Consider the following 14,650-nt stretch of genomic DNA (forward strand, 5'->3'; position numbering starts at 1 on the left):
GCGATGTAATTTACAAAATAGCCTCCAATACCCTACTCAACAAACTGGATGCAGTCTATCACAGTGCAATCCGTTTTGTCACCAAAGCCCCATATACTACCCACCATTGCGACCTGTACGCTCTCGTTGGCTGGCCCTCGCTTCATACTCGTCGCCAAACCCACTGGCTCCATGTCATCTACAAGACCCTGCTAGGTAAAGTCCCCCCTTATCTCAGCTCGCTGGTCACCATAGCATCTCCCACCTGTAGCACACGCTCCAGCAGGTATATCTCTCTAGTCACCCCCAAAACCAATTCTTTCTTTGGCCGTCTCTCTTTCCAGTTCTCTGCTGCCAATGACTGGAACGAACTACAAAAATCTCTGAAACTGGAAACACTTATCTCCCTCACTAGCTTTAAGCACCAACTGTCAGAGCAGCTCACAGATTACTGCACCTGTACATAGCCCACATATAATTTAGCCCTATCAACTACCTCTTTCCCAACTGTATTTAATTTATTTATTTATTTTGCTCCTTTGCACCCCATTATTTTTATTTCTACTTTGCACATTCTTCCATTGCAAAACTACCATTCCAGTGTTTTACTTGCTATATTGTATTTACCTTGCCACCAAGGCCTTTTTTTGCCTTTACCTCCCTTCTCACCTCATTTGCTCACATTGTATATAGACTTGTTTATACTTTATTATTGACTGTATGTTTGTTTTACTCCATGTGTAACTCTGTGTTGTTGTATCTGTCGAACTGCTTTGCTTTATCTTGGCCAGGTCGCAATTGTAAATGAGAACTTGTTCTCAACTTGCCTACCTGGTTAAATAAAGGTAAAATAAATAAATAAAAAATAAAAATCGAACAGTAATCGAACTTTAGTGCAAGTCATCGCTGGGTAAAAGTGGATAGTAGTTACAGCTGCGTTCACATAAAAGGAAAATAAATGGAGTACATAAAATAATAATCTCTGAACACCCCAGCCGAGTTCCCAAACAACTCGACACATCCCGTTGGATCTATTACCCCCCCGCTCAGTCTCAATTCTGTGTTCCGAATAAAACAAAAACCGGGAACAGTTAGCAACGCACAACGTCTCCCTCTCCCCACCAAATAAATGCCTCATCCTCTCCACCCCGCATTGAGTAAATGACACAGTTGCCCTCGTCCAGACCACAGTAAAAGAGGGGAGAAAAATAAAATCAATAGCCCAGCCTACATATACCTCCACCAAGGGACATAGGGAACCCCAAGTAATAATAGCAACAAAAAAACAGGGAAATAAAAGTAGGCTGAAACATTAGTAGGCCTAGGTTAGGCTATACAGCCCATCCCTCTCAGTTAAAGGAAAATAAATATAAATTGGATGGCTATAATGACATTTAGGGGGTGGGTCTCTGGATATCGGCTATATGTTGTCTTACCTCCTTTAGTAATGGCATTAATCGCATTTAGTCATTGGTCTGTTTCTCATTGACCAGGATTGTCTTTCAAAAAACGTTTTGCCTCTTCGGGAGTTTTGAAGTGTCGCAAGGCTCCTTGGTGAAGAATCCTGAGCTCGTTTGGGTATTTGAATCCTCTGAAGATGCCTTGGTCAATTGAGTATTTCTTCAAACGTTAAACTCTCTGAGCTTTCGGCGTATTCCAGCTGACAGGTCCTGGTGTAAAGCGAGTTTGGCGTTTCCCACTGTGATGGTGTTGTTTTTCGCCGCCTGTAGGACTCGTTCCTTGTCGGTGAATCTCAGGAAACGTATGGTGATTGGGCGCGGTGGTTGTCTGGCTGCTGGTGGGGGCCTCCGTGCTCGGTGAGCTCTCTCGAGTTCTATGGGCCTGTCGGTGGACAGGTGGAGCCACTCGGGAAGTTTGTCTTGCAGGTAGCGGATCAGTGGCATGTTTCCCTCTTCTTTTTCGCCCAGATTGAATAGAACACAATTATTCCTTCGCCCCCTGTTTTCCAGGTCCTCTGTTTTCTCTTCCAGATGCTCTATTTTCTTTTTAGCATATGCTATTGTTTCCATGGCATCTGCCAATAAGTTTTCCATGGATAGGATTCGCCCCTCTGCCTCGTCCAGGCGCCCCGCGTTTATGGTTATCTTGTTCTTGATGTCAGGCAAAGTGTTTTCCAGGATTGTCACCTTGCCCCCTATCGCACTGAGCTGAGAGTTAATGGCATCTAATTTGGTGTTTAGTTCTGTACGTTGGGATCTCAACTCAGAAAGGATGTCTTCGACAGAGTGCGAGGTTGGCATTCGTTATGCCTCGGGGGGAGCGGGTTCTCTTGCTAATGGCGCTAGTTTTTTCTGAAGCTAGCTTCTTCTTGGAGGCTTTTTCCGTCGCTAATGCTCGAGTCCGGGTCAAAATGTCACCTGTCGCCTTTTGTAGCCGCCATGACATTTTCTTACTAAAGCTAAATGAGTTTGACCTCCACTCCAAGTTAAGATTAGGAATTGGAAACTACTTGTGCGGAGCTCTTAGTTCATGTGGCCATCTCGTTCAAGGGTCACGTCGACTCCTCCTTTTTTGAGTGTTTTAAAACAAACTCCCGATATCTTTTAAGTCACCCCAGAACTTGACATGATTACTGCCTTTCCAGGTGTCCAATGTAGCTGGCATCCCTGAATTGTACTGAACTTAAGTCCCTCCCACAAACTGCTCTCATATCCATCTTCAGGACATTATTGATATGCACAACTTTAGGGGAAACAATTATTCAACAATTATTCAATGTAAAGGTGTCCCGGAATGAATTCCACAATGTTCACAACTTCGTCACTACCCCACACTTCTTTTTAAGGGGCAATCCATCTTGCAACACCTCTATCGGCTACATTTTTGGGCTATAATTACAGGAGGCCTTTAACAAGTCCCCAGAGCTCCTTTCATAGAACTGTGTTTCCCTCCTGCTAATTTGATTATTGTCTGCAGAGGACTGCAGCTTCTTGCTGAGGTTGCACAATGTGCTTAGGAAGAAGGCAGGCACCTAGTTTTTCATTGGCTTGGGTGCTGACTAAGGTCTAGTGCTTTTTATGTTTGTACGATTACTATAATAGCTCTCCTGCTGATGATCCTGATGTGTATAGAGATTTTACACTGCTATGCACACTTACCCCCTTTCATGGGATCTACATACCTATTTTATTCCTGAATGGTAACCTTAACAGCTTTGTGATTGATCCCTTGAGAACCTAGAGGATGGTCCATGGGTGTGACTGGCACCCAGGCCAGGCTCAGAGTTGGCCACATGACCTGTGTTTGTGACTCCTGGCAGAGCGCAGTCAGGACAGCGTGGTGGTGACGCTGTCGGACTCCAACCCCACCCAGGAGGCCTTCACAGACCCCGCCAGCTCCCAGGACAGTAGCCATGTTAAGCTTCAGTCTGGGAAGGGCAGTGCCTCTTCATCTGAGAACATCACCCCCATCAAGGAGGGCCAGCCTACAGTTGAAGACATAGGTGGATTTTGTTTGTTTTATCCTGAAATGCAGTAATGGAAATGCATTCTACCCTTTATTATTTCCTAAATGGGATGTTCTTAAGTGATATTGTGGAAGTCAAATGTTGTGTTTTAGAGAGGGTAGGACATATTGAGACTGGATCATGTTAATGTTTGAAAATCTCTTCTTTAAACCCTGAATTCCTCAAGTTCACGTGGTTGGAAAAAAGCAACGAGGACGGGACCGTAAATCTTGCTGGAAGACCAAGAAGTAGTGGACACCATGTCAGTGACAGTACCTGAGGCTGATGCGCTAAAGCCAACCATGGATCCCTGCTCTCATCCACTGCCTGTTCCATCCACCTGACCAAAGGCCTCGTCCACTCACCAGGACCCCCCAGAGATGGTTGAGGTGCCCAAGGCCCTCCCTACTGAGCATTGTCGCATGCTGTGGGACTTGTGTGTCCGTAATGTCTTCTTCTGCCTGAGCTGCTTCCCTCAGCACGACAAGAGCCTCTACCGTCTGGCCTTCTCCATCAACAGCAAGACCCAACAGGTTAGTTTGTCCACCCTCCCTCCATATCATATATGGTTCGCTAACATTCATTCACAGAATGTTTTGACAGGAATATTCGCCCCTACTCTTATCATCAGTGGCATTTCCTGCAATTAACTTTGACATTTAAAACCCTCAGATCTGAAACCATGAATCTAGTTTACACCATTTCCTCAGGTATGGTATATTGGTATTCAAATAGATGGTGTTTTTCTAAGAATTGCATGTCTGTAGTTTGTTTGGCTTGGACTCTGACTTCCTCTTATCAATTGTGCTACTTTGCCTGTGGGACTGTGGGGTTAATGTGACCGTATAGTACAGTAGGTGCTGAAACAGCAGAGTGTGCATTGGACACAAGGCTCTGTGTGCAGAGGTGTGCGTGGGTGGCAGCAGCACAGTGCTCTCTCAGCCAGGTTTGGCACAGCTAGACTGTTTAGTGTCGTGACGCCCTACAGTCAGCACTTTGCCAGTCAGACCCTCATATGGGACTGCTGATCCCAATTCAATGAGGTTGGGTTAACCAATTTCCAGGGCAGAGTTTTGGTCATTGATAACAGACTAGTGAACTGTTGCTGTTCTCTTTATTCACCTCTTGAGACCGTTATGTAGCTGTTCTCAGAGCATGCTTTTCATATTTAGATTAGGATTCTTTCAGTCAGGTAGACTGACCTGGGCTGTAGTTTACTGCCCAGTGTTTTAGGCTTGACAAAAATGGATTAAGAATCTCAATCACAGAGCTTGCACCTGTTTTAAGAAGTGAGTATGTCCTAAAGGTAAGTGAAATAATTGGTTCTGTATTACATTTCCTTTTGGAACTGAATGGAAAAACAAGGAGTTGAGCTGTTCTGCTAAATTGTCAAGTAACTACCTACGGCTCAGCGTTACAGACCAGAGGCAGCATTGTGGCTGTTCAGGTCTATAGCCCTCTTGGTTAATAAGTGACAACCCTGTTTGTTTTTCACTACAAATCCTACTTCTTCTGGGGTTTGAATTACAAGCTAATGTAATCGTACGTTTCTCAGCGAATACTAAATTAAGGCTAGGGGTTATTATTGGGCAAATTCCACGGTAACAAAGTGATGCAGAGTCATTTTATTTTTAAAAACTTTTCAATCATTGGTTTTTGTTTGGTTTATATTTTAAAGTGAAAAATCTGAGTCTCAGCATCACCCTGTTACGTTGAATTGCCCTATTGTAACAGGAATGTGTGGTGGATGGATAGTTGAGAAATTAAATAGCCTACCTCTGATTCCTTTATGCAGAACCTTTAAACACATTCAGATGGCTTTCATAGATTTGTTATTAAATATGATAATTTACATCTGTCCACAACACTTGACTTTGGTATGGAACTTCATGTACAAGGCCTTCCCTGCTGAAACAGATGTCTGCTGAGCTTTCCTGAGAGCTGGTCCAGGAGAGATGCCAAATGCCTGGACCAACTTTATTGATATGATACATTATTGAAACACAGAAAACAACACTGTGGGAGAATCATAGTTGTATGAGGGTGAACTGCACCCTTCTACTAAAGCCTCTGCACGTCTTTTGCTCCCAGAAACAGTTAGGCTAAACCTGCATGGGCTGGGACCGTCAGTGTGAGACTCATTAAGGAAGTCAGGGATTGGCAGGAGGGCCTGTAATCTCCGATCATTTGGCACTGGGTTTTTACAGCTCAGTGGCTAGAGTTAGCTTTTCAAAAAGGCAGTGGTGGAAATGTCTTGTCAGCAATATGTTCTATGTCTATCTGAATGGCCATTCCTCTGCCTAACCCAACCTCTCCACTATCTAATAAAAACATCAGTGCTGATTTAAAAGGAGTACCCCTTGCATGTCAACAAATTGACTTCAGCTACAGTCCCCTTGTACTGTTAAACTACAGTTAATGGCCATTGGAGCTGCTATGACAGAACAAGGTAACAATACAGTGATGTTAGGTACTGTAGTGGATGATGCATCCGTAAATGATTGATTCAATGACGCTTGTGGTATGATGTAACATTTTCACCTTTTTCTTTGTCTCGTGTTTGTAGTTTGTGGTCTTCCTCTTGAGGGGCATCCCCCACATTTTCAGATATTTTTTTTGTGTTTTCACAGAATCTGCGGTGGCCACGTGATGTGTTGCTAGGAAGCAGTGTCCCATGGCAACAGCTGAAGTATATGCCAGCACGAGGACTTTTCTATGAGGGGAACAAGACAAACCTGTTCATTGTAAGTTCCACAGTTCACCAAGCCAGCTCCGCCATCAAGTTTCTGCTACCCTGGCTGGCTCACCTGGCTAACATTACTATGCACTAGTCCTGGTTGTTTAGTTTGTTTGTTCGTTAATATTGATGACCGATAGCTTAGCAATGACCGATAGCTTGGCAAAATCAGGCGGGGGTTCCGATATCCTTTTGCAATAAAAATCAGGGTCCTTATCCTTGATATTATACGAACTATGAGGGTATGTAATCTCGCTGAGACCTACTTCCCAGGCCTCTGATAACTCTATAGGCTATGGAAAATTGGTTGTATAATTCAAACTTTGGTTATTCATGTATTCACAGTGGGGAGAACAAGTATTTGATACACTGCCGATTTTGCAGGTTTTCCTACTTACTAAGCATGTAGAGGTCTGTCATTTTTATCATAGGTACACTTCAACTGTGAGAGACAGAATCTAAAACAAAAATCCAGAAAATCACATTGTATGATTTTTAAGTAATTAATTTGCATTTTATTGCATGACATAAATATTTGATCACCTACCAACTAGTAAGAATTCCAGCTCTCACAGACCTGTTAGTTTTTCCCTCCTATAACCCCCCCCCCCCCCTTCATAATCTTTTAACTTGTAGACAGGGGTTATATGTGGTAGACATTCAGTAACTGTGAACATCTCATCGCTGTAACCTTGCTCATATTTTTTGTCAAACACCCCTCAACTTGGATATACCTACCAAGTCCCCCACTATGAATTTAAAATCAATTATTTTCTTACGACGAAGGGGGAACAAACCATACAGATTTTTAAAGACTTCAAAAGAGTTTTCATAAGAGACCTCGGAGGGCTTCATCCGTATACTCTTATGGTAGTTTTAACCCTTTACTAAATATTGAACTATATCGATATATCTGTGTTGTGAGCTGTAAAGTATTTCCACATCCTCTCCTTCAAAGTTCTGTTAAAGCGTTCCACAACTGAAGCTTTCAAATCCGAACCTGTAGTAAAATGTACGATATTGTGCTTTTTCACGAGTTTCTGAAAAGTATTATTAAAAAGAAAAAATATTTTCAGTCTGCACTTTCTTGGGTGCTCCTCCTTCCTTTAAGATAGTCAAAGGTCACAAATAGTCACATCTGCCCCAATAATTTTTAAGACTCTTACAAATGGTATTTTAGGGAAAATGTCTATAACCGTTAGCATGTAGCGATGTCCATTTTTATCTGCAAGGGCCTGCATGTCACACAGATCTGCCTGAAACTGGGACAAGGGATGGTTAGGAATTGTTTTCGCATAGGTTTATGCAGAGTGTAAGCATCCTGCTCTGCTAGCCATTCATTTACTTGAGCAGTGCCTAACCTGCTACCTGTTTCTTCGGCTATAGCTCTCTGGAACCACTCCCCCCCCCCCCCCATAAGACCCTGGGTTAGAGGGGGTATAATAAATGTTTTTCAAAATCTGCTCCGCCATCCTTCTTGCCTCTCTGATGTACAATAACATTAATGAGCCCCTTTTAAATAACGACATTTCTTTTGAATTTTATTTTTTCAAACATCAAGTATTACATATACAGACAAGTCAGGATACGTAGCAGGATATTAGTCCCCGTTTTCTCAACAACCCATGCATGCAACACCTTGTGTACTTGGTTCACACTTACAGGCTTGTATCTCTGAATTTTTAAAACACACATATCTGTTATATAAGTATATAAACAACAAATATGACACGTTACAATTAAATGGTGTTTCAAACAAATAAAGTAAAATCTTAGACAAGGATGTTTCTAGTTCTTCAGAATCATCCAGTTGTGTCCATTGTAGACTCTCGCCCGTATCTTACATGATTCATGATTTGCTCCATTTTTAGCACACACTCTGCAGTAGCCCATGTATTGTGGGTTGTTGTATAGAACGATAAATTGTTCCCTTTATTTTCAATAATTTACTGCATAACATTTGTAAGTTCTCTCAAACTATTTTATTCATTTATTCTCTAACATCATATGCATATAGTTACCCATTGCTTTACATCTAAATAAAACATATTTATTATTACTTGTTCTCTTGGTTTATTGAGGCAGAAAGTCACCACATCAGCCACCAAAGCTTCCTTGTATTTGTTGTCGTCCACCAGTGTGTGCCGGATTTCTTTGAGTTTCTCGTGGATGTAGATCATCTCCCTTAGTTCATGTAAGAAAACCTCTGTTACCCTGTAAACTCTGGGAATAGACAGCACAAGACCCATAGACTCCAGGGCTCTGACCATCGATGGTATAAAGAGGCTGGACCACAGTCTTTTCACCAGCTCCTCAAAGTGGTTGAAGAAGTAGTACCAGGGTGGGGCATATAAACACGAAGGTTGGCGTTGGCTGGGATGACTGATCTCACAACCGTGGCATTGTTCTCTTATATACTCTCCAATAACCACATCTAAAAGTGCAGCTACAGAGGCCTTGATGGTGTCCCCAAAAATAGTACTGACCACCACATCAAACATATCCTCTGGCGGTGTACATGTCGGGGGAGCTTGCCTAGGGGGAGTAGAATGGAGGGCTGTGAGGCATAGAGTTCTTAGGGTCTGGTACACATGACGAATCGATGGTATGGTATATGAATATCCATGGTATATGATGAACCGGTGGCTTTATGGTCACCCCTTTTATTGTTGAACCATTCCTTTGGTATCGGGGCGTGGTTAACGTAGCATCCACTTACTTCTTGGGGTTCCTTTGAATCATAATCCTTAGGATTCGTATATATCATGCACTTCCTTAGCCGAACAATGCTCTGCCATTGTTGGCTCTGTACAAAAAGAGCATCCACTAACTCTAACATTTTCAATTCCATTATATCCCAACTTTTAAAAGGAATAAGCATACGCAACCTAAAATCCCCACTCTGGCCACCATCACTGTTTTCGTTGTGGATTTCCTCGTTGCTGATATAGAAGTCCACGCACCCACATGGAAGTCCATTCTTTCTTTGTATTTTCACCCTATGAAATATTCTTCCTGAGGAGTCAGGGGCACCTTCCCATCGGGTCTCGTAGCCCGTGAACAAGCTATACCCCTTTGATAACTCTGTTCGGGACACACCACCTGGCGAAACACCTGCCAGTCTTCAAGCCTGTAGTCCTCTCCTAAAGTCTGGTCTGTATATTCTTCTCCTTCGGCTACCGTATAGAGTTTCACTCTACAGGCCGGATAATCAAACAGAACCCCATAACTGTCCTTTAGTCATCACTTGATCTTTCAGCGCAGTTGTGGGCGGTATTTGGGTTCTATACATGTTCAGAAACCTCTTTTTTTTGGCGCATCGTATATTGATGCTTTATAATTGGACCTTTCTCAGTTTCAACCGAGGCCCTGCTTCCGTTGTTACGGTCATCACGTGTGTGCCACTGATCACAAAATCCATGTTTAATTTCTTTATTGGTTTATCGTGGTCGCTTGTTTGGTGTTCTGGGGTTTATTTATAATGCGTCTTCCCCCACAATAACTCTGGACATTCCTGTTTCATAGACAACAGCCCTAAGGTCATTACAACAGGGTGGGGGCCATACTCTTTGAAATGTTCAAACACATCCCCCAGTTCAACGAGGTCCCTACACATCAATCATCATGACAGTGCATCTGTTCCTTTGAAGCTATCAGGTTAAATAAACACCCTCCCCCTACCGTGAGAATGGAAGGGAGGATGTCCTGCAGGATGCCCATATATAGGCATACACACCTGACCCATCAAGTAGGGTCATAAATCGCATGTTTGACTTGTGCGGTCTACTGTATTCTCTCTGAGGTAAACCGCTGATTTAATCAGACAAATAGTTTTGGTAAGTCAAAGTCACAGTGAATAATTTCAGGATGACCCATAGGATAGCAAGAGGAACTCATTACATGAGGATAAAGGGATGTAAAATCTACATCCTATTGTCTCATTGGGTTGCGCTACATACCGTAATGTCAAAGCATTGGTACGACCTCCATACATGGCCTGTCGGGGTTCCAAGGGTTCTGGTGTGTCAAAGCTGGAAAGGAAAGCTCGAACATGAGGATCAGACTTTTTGAGTTCTGTCCACTCATGCTCCCACATCACATTCACTTTCAACCCATAAGTAGCCTGTAAAGATTCCAATTTGTCTTGGAACTCCTCGTACATATCCCCAAAAGTCTTTTGGGTTAGGACACACATGGCCCGGGGCACAAAGCAACCGTGGAAGAAACAACCGTTGTACTCAAACACTGTCTCCACACCGTCGATCTGTGTATATCCATCTACGTGATACAGCCTTCTCCCCACTATTCAAAGCATGTTGAATAAATTTTTTTTTTATCCTGGGCTATGTACTCCAACCATTGAATGGACCAGCTAGAGTATGACTTGAATTGTCGTCGGTTTCCTTCTCTGACCCCCTCCCCCTAGGGGTTGACGTACGATTTGTACAATGAGCTCTAGTCCTATCAGCTATGATGGATAAATTAGATTGAGCAAGTCGTTCCAGCAGGGCTATAAACTGTTCAAGATCTGCGGCACCAATGGGTAAAACAAGAGTATGCAAAACACTATCTATCTCCACAATTTTCAAGTTGTAAGACATCACAAGGTTCTGCAAAATCTGTAGCCCTTTCTAAAAGTTCACTCAGAGTATCCAAGATCATCACATAAAAAAACTGCATAATCAAGGTTCCGATTCATCCATGTGAAATTAAAAAACGGTCTAATCTCTGTATTGCTGAATGATTTATTATTTATTTCGGTACACAACCCTAACACTTCTATCAATACCATCGGCACTCTGATTTATTACACAATTTTCCAATTCCTCAAAAACATTGTGTGGTTGCTCAGACTCCACGGACATAGGAGTTAAAGGAGGGGGGTGTGGGAGGGTGTTAAAGATGTTGTGCTCTCATTCATTTGGTTAATTAAGGATATGAGTTCTGGTTGTATTCTAGAAGGATCCTTGTTACGTACAGGTTTTTAGTGCTTGTTTGGGTGTTTTTTAATCAGATAGTTTTTTAACAAGCGGGGCATTGTTCTATGCCAGAAGGATAGATCTTGACTCTATTGACGCTTTAGTAAAGCAACCATACATTTGTGAAGCTGAACCCCTCTGGCTTTCAGAGCCCTGTAAAAGGCTGTGAGAAACATATCTCAATCTATTTCAGGATCTGTTTCTACCTCAGAATTGGCTGTATCAAGCTGTTTGGCTGCCTCAAACATCAACACATCGTCTTCCTCAGAATTTAAAGCGTTGAAATGATCAGTTTTCAATGTTTTACTAGGTATGTCCTGGGTGCCGAATTCCTCCTCGTCCTCTCGACATATTGGGCCTTCTGTGTTGGTATACGCCTGGGAGGAGTCTGGAAGAAAAATATATACAAAATAGGTTATTAAAAATCAAATGTATATTATATAATATATAATTATATATTTTTGGCGCTTGCTGTTCTGAGGAATCCTGGATAACACGGGTCCTATCCCAATGTCCTCTTGCTTTGTAGATTCTGCAGGGTTTGTATAGCCATCGTTGGAGTCTGGAAAAAAAACATTTATTTGACATTGTTTTAACATATTCTATCAAAAAATGTATAACTAATAAAAAAATGTATAATAGGGTCATACCGTATCCATAGAGAGCATGTTCTTGAATCCAATCGTTTTCAGACCAGTCGCCCTTCTCGGGCCTTGGCACTTGTGCCAAAGTATTGCGATGCGCCATAAATGCTAGATTATGTAGCGATTGGCTGGAGGTTCCAGGGGGTGTGTAGCTGTGTTAAAACGGCGCTTCTTGGGTTGTTTGGAGTTCTTGTTTGGGTTGTTTGGAGTTCTGGTAAAGCCGTTTGTTTCAGCTCCCCCGACGTCGTTCAGAGTCAATAATGCTTCAGGTATTCTTGTTGGGGTTCTGTCCGCTGTAAACACAAGATTAGCTTTTTAAAATAGTGTACACACTTTTTTTGTTTCCATGTATAAATATTATTACGCATTTTATTTTTGGACTTACGTCGAAAATAGCTTGATGGTGACAGGCTGCATAAAGAAGAACCGGTCGCTGTTTGCACCTCTGTTTCCTCATCTAATGTTGGATGATCCAAATTAATTATTCCCGGTAGCAGCTGTATAAATGTTGGGTATCCTATAGACATTGTTAAATAATATTTAAATATATTTATACGAAATATATACATTTTAACTTAAAACAAATATATATATATATATATATATATATATATATATATATATATATATATATATATATATATATATATTTGTTTTAAGTTAAAATGTATATATATAATATATATATATATACACACAATAGACATAAAAACATATCTGAAAATTCAATGTCCACCCCTTTTAGAATATCTGTAAAAACCATATATAACAACGGTTTAATATTAGAGAGTTCCAAACAGTGCAGTAATGTCAAACATTTCCCACAAACTACCTAACCCACACAAAATCTAATATATGAATTCCAAATCCTCACCTTCAAAATTCTCCATGTGCATAGGCTTGCAGAAAGGCTGGAAAATACTTTTCAGATGAGCAGCTGTGTCCGAACGGAGCAAATGTATGGAATGAATTTACAGACCTGGGGGATTGTTTGTTTGTTGACTGTTTTTTGTTGTTGTGTGGAGACAACCTATGTGCAAATGACCCCCTAGTGTTGGTATTGTTTTGGGGAAAAACACATTGTTTTTAAACCTTAGAGGTGTCTAGACCTATTCTTTGCTGGTTGGTTGGATTGACTTTTGATCCCCCAACATCATCGAGGAAACGACGTCTGTTTTTGAGAGGCTTATGTGGAAATGACCCCTAATTTTGAATTGTTTCAAGCACACTTGTCGAGACGACACACACAGACCCACCCCACACACGTAACCCCCATCCTCGGGGTAAAACGCCTGTTTTGAAAGACTTATGTGCTAATGACCCCTTAATGTTGAAATGTTTCAAGCACAATTGTCGAGACACACACACACACACACACACACACACACACCGAAAACCCCAATGTTTTGAAACACACACACACACACACACCGAAACCCCCAATGTTTTGAAACACACACACACACACACACACACACACCCCGAAAACCCCAATGTTTTGAAACACACACACACACACACCCCGAAAACACCAATGTTTTGAAACACACACACACCCACACACACACACACACACACACGTCTTTCCTGAAGCCGTTCTAAGACACACACACTTAGAGAAAAAAGGTGAGATACATTTTTAAAACCCGATATTTAACCCTTTATTTAATTCTACATATTTAGTACAGACCTTTTTTAAACATGTTAAAATGTTTTAAATACAGCGCAATATTTAACCATGCCAGAATTTTTTTAGACACATACAAAATAACTTTGTTATACAAACTATATACACTGCTCAAAAAAAATAAAGGGAACACTTAAACAACACAATGTAACTCCATCACACTTCTGTGAAATCAAACTGTCCACTTAGGAAGCAACAGTGTTTGACAATAAATGTCACATGCTGTTGTGCAAATGGAATAGACAACAGGTGGAAATGATAGGCAATTAGCAAAACACCCCCAATAAAGGAGTGGTTCTGCAGGTGGTGACCACAGACCACTTCTCAGTTCCTATGCTTCCTGGCTGATGTTTTGGTCACTTTTGAATGCTGGCGGTGCTTTCACTCTAGTGGTAGCATGAGACGGAGTCTACAACCGACACAAGTGTCTCCGGTAGTGCAGCTCATCCAGGATGGCACATCAATGCGAGCTGTGGCAAGAAGGTTTGCTGTGTCTGTCAGTGTATTGTGCAGAGCATGGAGGCGCTACCAGGAGACAGGCCAGTACATCAGGAGATGTGGAGAAGGCCGTAGGAGGGCAACAACCCAGCAGCAGGACCACTCCTTTGTGCAAGGAGGAACAGGAGGAGCACTGCCAGGGCCCTGCAAAATGACCTCCAGCGGGCCACAAATGTGCATGTGTCTGCTCAAACGGTCAGAAACATACTCCATGAGAGTGGTATGAGGGCCCGACGTCCACAGGTGGGGGTTTGGCATTTGCCAGAGAACACCAAGATTGGCAAATTCGCCACTGGCGCCCTGTGCTCTTCACAGATGAAAGCAGGTTTACACTGAGCACGTGACAGAGTCTGGAGACGCCGTGGAGAATGTTCTGCTGCCTGCAACATCCTCCAGCATGACCCATTTGGCGGTGGGTCAGTCATGGTGTGGGGTGGCATTTCTTTGGGGGGCCGCACAGCCCTCCATGTGCTCGCCAGAGGTAGCCTGACTGCCATTAGGTACTGAGATGAGATCCTCAGACCCCTTGTGAGACCATATAAGCTGGTGCAGTTGGCCCTGGGTTCCTCCTAATGCAAGACCATGCTAGACCTCATGTGGCTGGAGTGTGTCAGCAGTTCCTGCAAGAGGAAGGCAGTGATGCTATGGACTGGCCCGCCC

General features: G+C 42.4%; 1 protein-coding gene across 7 annotated transcripts in view; it reads left to right on the top strand.

The window, feature by feature from the left end:
* The window catches only part of LOC110535064 (calcineurin-binding protein cabin-1-like), an 88,038-nt gene that overhangs the window by 14,489 nt on the left and 58,899 nt on the right, over positions 1-14,650 (top strand). For all 7 annotated transcript variants that reach the window (XR_005034679.1, XM_036935824.1, XM_036935822.1 and 4 more), the window contains one exon: positions 6,076-6,189. Coding sequence is in view for 6 of the 7 variants with exons in the window: in XM_036935824.1 (XP_036791719.1) it covers positions 6,076-6,189 (114 nt within the window). In the remaining variant the exon portion in view is untranslated. The remainder of the gene's footprint in view (positions 1-6,075; positions 6,190-14,650) is intronic.

This window comes from Oncorhynchus mykiss, chromosome 11 (genome assembly GCF_013265735.2).
Source record: "Oncorhynchus mykiss isolate Arlee chromosome 11, USDA_OmykA_1.1, whole genome shotgun sequence".
In the NCBI taxonomy this organism is placed as follows: Eukaryota; Metazoa; Chordata; class Actinopteri; order Salmoniformes; family Salmonidae; genus Oncorhynchus; species Oncorhynchus mykiss.